A 7,429-nucleotide genomic window follows, 5' to 3' on the forward strand; every position below is an offset into this window, starting at 1 on the left:
CCTGTGCTGCTGAGGATCACCACTGTCCAACACCTGACCTGTACCTGTACTGCTGTGGATCCACACTGTCATACCCCTGACCTGTGCCTGTACTGCTGTGTATCTACAGTGTCCAACACATGACTTGTGCCTCTACTGTTGTGTATCTACACTGACCCACACCTGACCTGTACTTGTACTGCTGTGGATCTCCTCTATCCCACACCTGACCTGTGCCTGTACGGCTGTGGATCTACATTGACCCACGCTTGACCTGCACCTGTACTGCTGTGGATCTCCACTTCACCACGCCTGACCTGTGCCTGTACTGCTGTGTATCTACACTGTCCCAAACCTGACCTGTGCCTGTACTGCTGTGTATCTACACTGTCCCACACCTGACCTGTACCTGTACTGCTGTGGATCTACACTGTCCTACGCCTAACCTGTGCCTGTACTGCTGTGTATCTACACTGTCCCACACCTGACCTGTGCCTGTACTGCTGTGGATCTACACTGTCCCACACCTGACCTGCACCTGCACTGCTGTGGATCTCCACTGTCCCAAGCATGACCTGTGCCAGGACTGCTGTGTATCTACACTGTCCCACGCCTGACCGGCACCTGTACTGCAGTAGATCTACACTGTCCCACACCTGACCTGCGACTGTTCTGCTGTATCTACACTTACCACACCTGACCTGTGCCTGTACTGCTGTATCGACACTGTCCCACGCCTGACCTGTACCTGTACTGCTGTGTATCTACACTGTCCCACGCCTGCTCTGTGCTTGTACTGCTGTGTATCTACACTGCCCCACACCTGACCTGTATCTCTACTGCTGTGTATCACCACTGTCGCACACCTGACCTGCACCTGTACTGCTGTGCATCTACACTGTCCCACACCAGACCTGTGCTTGTACTGCTGTGGAACTACACTGTCACACGCCTGAACTGTGCCTGTACTGCTGTATCTACACTGTCCCATACCTGACCTGTGCCTGAACTGCTGTATTCTCACTGTCCCACACCAAACCTGTGCCTGTACTGCTGTGTATCCGCACTGTCCCACGCCTGACCTGTGCCTGTACTGCTGTGTATCTACACTCTCCCACGCCTGACCTGTGCCTGTACTGCTGTGTATCTACACTGTCCCATGCCTGCTCTGTGCTTGTACTGTTCTGTGTCTACACTGTCCTACACCTGACCTGCATCTGTACTGCTGTGGATCTCCACTGTCCCACACCTGACCTGCACCTGTACTGCTGTATATACACTGTACCACACCTGACCTGCACCTGTACTGCTGTTCATCTTTACTGTCCCACACCTGACCTGTGCTTGTACTGCTGTGGATCTACACTGTACCACACCTGACCTGTGCCTGTACTGCTGTATATACACTGTCCCACACGTGACCTGTGCCTGTACTGCTGTATCTATACTGTCCCACACCTGACCTGTGCCTGTACTGCAGTGTATCTACACGGTCCCAAACCTGACCTGTGCCTGTACTGCTGTGTATCTACACTGTCCCACACCTGACCTGCACCTGTACTGCTGTTCATCTTCACTGTCCCACACCTGACCTGTGCTTGTATTGTTGTGGATCTCCACTGTCCCACACCTGACCTGCACCTGTACTGCTGTATATACACTGTCCCACACCTGACCTGTGCCTGTACTGCTGTATCTATACTGTCCCACACCTGACCTGTGCCTGTACTGCAGTGTATCTACACGGTCCCACACCTGATCTGCACCTGTACTGCTGTTGATCTACACTGTCCCACACCTGACCTGCACCTTTACTGCTGTTCATCTTCACTGTCCCACACCTGACCTGTGCTTGTACTGCTGTGGATCTACACTGTACCACACCTGACCTGTGCCTGTACTGCTGTTTATCTGCACTGTCCCACACCTGAACAATGCCTGCACTGCTGTGGATCTCCACTGTCCCACACCTGACCTGCACCTGTACCTCTGTGGATCTAAACTGTCCCACGCCTGATCTGCACCTGTACTGCTGTTGATCTACACTGTCCCACGCCTGACCTGCACCTGTACTGCTGTGGATCCTCACTGTCCCACGCCTGACCTGCACCTGTACAGCTGTGCATCTACACTGTCCCACACCTGACCTGCACTTGTACCTCTGTGGATCTAGAGTGTCCCACGCCTGATATGCACCTGTACTGCTGTGGATCCTCACTGTCCCACGCCTGACCTGTACCTGTACTGCTGTGGATATCCACTGTCCCACAGCAGACCTGCACCTGTACCTCTGTGGATCTTGGCTGTCCCACGCCTGATCTGCACCTGTACTGCTGTGGATCTTCACTGTCCCACGCCTGACCTGCACCTGTACTGCTGTGGATCTACACTGTCCTACGCCTGACCTGCACCTGTACTGCTGTGCATCTACACTGTCCCACACCTGACCTTTGCCTGTACTGCTGTGGACCTCAACTGTCCCACACCTGACCTGTGCCTGTACTGCTGTGTATCTACACTCTCCCACGCCTGACCTGCACCTGTACTTCTGTGGATCTACACTGTCCCATGCCTGACCTGCATCTGTACTGCTGTGGATCTCCACTGTCCCACACCTGACCTGCACCTGTACTGCTGTATATACACTGTACCACACCTGACCTGCACCTGTACTGCTGTTCATCTTTACTGTCCCACACCTGACCTGTGCTTGTACTGCTGTGGATCTACACTGTACCACACCTGACCTGTGCCTGTACTGCTGTATATACACTGTCCCACACGTGACCTGTGCCTGTACTGCTGTATCTATACTGTCCCACACCTGACCTGTGCCTGTACTGCAGTGTATCTACACGGTCCCAAACCTGACCTGTGCCTGTACTGCTGTGTATCTACACTGTCCCACACCTGACCTGCACCTGTACTGCTGTTCATCTTCACTGTCCCACACCTGACCTGTGCTTGTATTGTTGTGGATCTCCACTGTCCCACACCTGACCTGCACCTGTACTGCTGTATATACACTGTCCCACACCTGACCTGTGCCTGTACTGCTGTATCTATACTGTCCCACACCTGACCTGTGCCTGTACTGCAGTGTATCTACACGGTCCCACACCTGATCTGCACCTGTACTGCTGTTGATCTACACTGTCCCACACCTGACCTGCACCTTTACTGCTGTTCATCTTCACTGTCCCACACCTGACCTGTGCTTGTACTGCTGTGGATCTACACTGTACCACACCTGACCTGTGCCTGTACTGCTGTTTATCTGCACTGTCCCACACCTGAACAATGCCTGCACTGCTGTGGATCTCCACTGTCCCACACCTGACCTGCACCTGTACCTCTGTGGATCTAAACTGTCCCACGCCTGATCTGCACCTGTACTGCTGTTGATCTACACTGTCCCACGCCTGACCTGCACCTGTACTGCTGTGGATCCTCACTGTCCCACGCCTGACCTGCACCTGTACAGCTGTGCATCTACACTGTCCCACACCTGACCTGCACTTGTACCTCTGTGGATCTAGAGTGTCCCACGCCTGATATGCACCTGTACTGCTGTGGATCCTCACTGTCCCACGCCTGACCTGTACCTGTACTGCTGTGGATATCCACTGTCCCACAGCAGACCTGCACATGTACCTCTGTAGATCTTGGCTGTCCCACGCCTGATCTGCACCTGTACTGCTGTGGATCTACACTGTCCCACGCCTGACCTGCACCTGTACTGCTGTGGATCTACACTGTCCTACGCCTGACCTGCACCTGTACTGCTGTGCATCTACACTGTCCCACACCTGACCTTTGCCTGTACTGCTGTGGACCTCAACTGTCCCACACCTGACCTGTGCCTGTACTGCTGTGTATCTACACTCTCCCACGCCTGACCTGCACCTGTACTTCTGTGGATCTACACTGTCCCATGCCTGACCTGTATCTGTACTGCTGTGCATCTACACTGTCCCACACCTGACCTGTACCTGTACTGCTGTGGATCTACACTGTCCTACGCCTGTCCTGCACCTGTACTGCTGTGGATCTCCACTGTCCCACACCTGAACTGCACCTGTATTGCTGTGGACCTCCACTGTCCCACACCTGACCTGTGCCTGTACTGCTGTGTATCTACACTGTCCCACACCTGACCTGCACTTGTACTGCTGCGGATCTACACTGTCCCACGCCTGACCTGCACCTGTACTGCTGTGGATCTACACTGTCCCATGCCTGACCTGCACCTGTACTGCTGTGGATCTACACTGTCCCACGCCTGACCAGCACCTGCACTGCTGTGGATCTGCACTGTCCCACGCCTGACCTGCACCTGTACTGCTGTGGATCTACACTGTCCCACGCCTGACCTGCACCTGTACTGCTGTGCATCTACACTGTCCCACACCTGACCTGCACCTGTACTGCTGTGGATCTACACTGTCCCATGCCTGACCTGTACCTGTACTGCTGTGCATCTACACTGTCCCACACCTGACCTGTACCTGTACTGCTGTGGATCTACACTGTCCTACGCCTGACCTGTACCTGTACTGCTGTGGATCTACACTGTCCCACGCCTGACCTGCACCTGTACTGCTGTGGATCTACACTGTCCCATGCCTGACCTGTGCCTGTACTGCTGTGTATCTACATTGTCCCACACCTGACCTGTACCTGTACTGCTGTGGATCTACACTCTCCTACGCCTGACTTATGCCTGTACTGCTGTGTATCTACACTGTCCCACGCCTGACCTGCACCTGTACTGCTGTGAATCTACACTGTCCCACGCCTGACCTGCACCTATACTGCTGTGGATCCACACTGTCCTACGCCTGACCTGTGCCTGTACTGCTGTGTATCTACACTGTCCCACGCCTGACCTGCACCTGTACTGCTGTGGATCTACACTGTCCCACGCCTGACCTGCACCTGTACTTCTGTGGATCTACACTGTCCCACGCCTGACCTGCACCTGTACTGCTGTGGATCTACACTGTCCCACGCCTGACCTGCACCTGTACTTCTGTGGAGCCACACTGTCCCACGCCTGACCTGCACCTGTACTGCTGTGGATCTACACTGTCCCACGCCTGACCTGCACCTGTACTGCTGTGGATCTACACTGTCCCACGCCTGACCTGCACCTGTACTGCTGTGCATCTACACTGTCCCACACCTGACCTGCACCTGTACTGCTGTGGATCTACACTGTCCCATGCCTGACCTGTACCTGTACTGCTGTGCATCTACACTGTCCCACACCTGACCTGTACCTGTACTGCTGTGGATCTGCACTGTCCTATGCCTGTCCTGCACCTGTACTGCTGTGGATCTCCACTGTCCCACACCTGAACTGCACTTGTATTGCTGTGTATCTACACTGTCCCACACCTGACCTGCAACTGTATTGCTGTGCATCTACACTTTCCCACACCTGACCTTCACCTGTACTGCTGTGGATCTACACTTTCCAACACCTGACCTGTTCCTGTACTGCTCTGGATCTACACTGTCCTACACCTGTCCTGCACCTGTACTTCTGTGGATCTACACTGTCCCACGCCTGACCTGCACCTGTACTGCTGTGGATCTACACTGTCCCATGCCTGACCTGCACCTGTACTGCTGTGGATCTACACTGTCCCACGCCTGACCTGCAGCTGCACTGCTGTGGATCTGCACTGTCCCACGCCTGACCTGCACCTGTACTGCTGTGGATCTACACTGTCCCACGCCTGACCTGCACCTGTACTGCTGTGGATCTACACTGTCCCACACCTTACCTGTACCTGTACTGCTGTGAATCTACACTGTCCCTCGCCTGATCTGTACCTGCACTGCTGTGCATCTACTCTGTGCATGTCTATGCTGAAAGGAGACTACACAGTTACAACCCAGGCACCGTGTTGCTTATTCAGACAACGGACCATGTAGAACATCCATCAGGACCCATGCACTATGGTTACAGTTATTAGGCACTTGAACTTCCTCGTACTGCTCTTACTATAATCATAAATCGAACCATCAAATGATTTGTTTGCATAAATGAAATGTCAGTTCTTTTCTTGCACCTACTGAAACTGTGAATATTTACCTATCCTTTTATGTTTATTATCTCTTTCTCGGTCTTGGCGTATTGTGATAACACAATATAGACCATTGTAGTTGGTTTATTTTATGTACCTGGCAGTACGTATTATGAGTAAGAAAGAATTTTGGTTCATCTGTACATTGTACTCATGTATATGACAAACTCACACGACTCATTACTCTTGAGAAGACTTGTACAATGTGAATACGGTACAGACATTAGGCATGGGATTAGAACAGACACCAGAGTATTCACAAAGACCACGAGCACCAACCCGTCAATATGGCACAGTACCGATAAAGAGTGGATAATGCACAGACACAGGGCTGAAATTGTCTATGAATCAGGATGTTTGAAGTCACAGAATCCCATATGATATGTTGATACAGTTCAGGTGTAGGGTCGTGTAAATGCAGCGCAAGACATATCAATGCTGTGCAGGTGTAAGGTCATATGAGTACAGGCCAAGACATGCAGATACAGTTCAGGAGTAGGGTCGTGTAAATGCAGCACTAGATATGTCGACACAGTGCAGGTGTGAGGTCATGTAAATGCAACATCTAGACATTGATAGAGTGCACATGTAGCATCAAGTTAATGCAGCATCTAGACATGTCAATACAGGACAGGTGGAGGGTCATGTAAATGCAGCATCTAGACATGTCAATACAGTGCAGGCAGAGGGTCGTGTAAATGCAGCACTGGACATGTCAATACAGTGCAGGTGGAGGGTCTTGAGGTCGAGTAAGTGCAGTACAGGCGAGGATTACAGACTCATCACAGTTGGAGAGAGATGAGAGAAATAACACAAATACACACCGTCTATGAGGCAATATCGATACAGTTTAAACAAGCTATCAAGAACACAGCATAAGCATAGGGCAGGGTATGTAGACAACACACTATATGACAATGTGCAATACTATAAAATATCTGGAACATAGAAAAGTGCAGCACAGGAACAGACCCTTCAGCCCACAGTGTCTGCACTGAGCTGATCCCCAAATTAAAGTCAAATTCTGCTGCTTGCACATGAAACTTCCCACTCTTTTCGCTGCATATTCCTACATCATTCGAGAATCCTTTCAGCTGCTACTGTCATATCCAGACACTCAGGGTAAAACTCTAGCACTGCACATTTCTTGAATTGTTCTCTTCTCACTCTCAAAGCATATGACATTTTCATTGTAGAGCATGGTTCTGACTGAATCCCCGGTCCATGTCTCTCGTCATTTTTATAAATCTCTATCAAGCATCCCTCAGTCTTCGATGTTCCAGAGAAAACAACCCAGGTTTATCCAAACTCTCCCCTAAGCTCATAACCTCTAATCCAGGGAGCACCCTGGTAAG

General features: G+C 51.7%; 1 protein-coding gene across 1 annotated transcript; it reads right to left on the bottom strand.

The window, feature by feature from the left end:
- Window positions 1–1,464: 1,464 nt before the first annotated feature.
- LOC138742089 (microtubule-associated protein P320-like) lies at window positions 1,465–5,836 on the bottom strand. The gene is made up of 5 exons (XM_069896280.1): window positions 5,772–5,836; window positions 3,493–3,718; window positions 2,895–3,127; window positions 2,127–2,352; window positions 1,465–1,761 (listed from the first exon to the last, which is right to left on the bottom strand). Exons 1-5 carry the CDS (start codon window positions 5,834–5,836, stop codon window positions 1,465–1,467), a joined length of 1,047 nt encoding a protein of 348 aa, XP_069752381.1.
- Window positions 5,837–7,429: the final 1,593 nt, after the last annotated feature.

Source organism: Narcine bancroftii, chromosome 8 (genome assembly GCF_036971445.1).
Source record: "Narcine bancroftii isolate sNarBan1 chromosome 8, sNarBan1.hap1, whole genome shotgun sequence".
Classification (NCBI taxonomy): Eukaryota; Metazoa; Chordata; class Chondrichthyes; order Torpediniformes; family Narcinidae; genus Narcine; species Narcine bancroftii.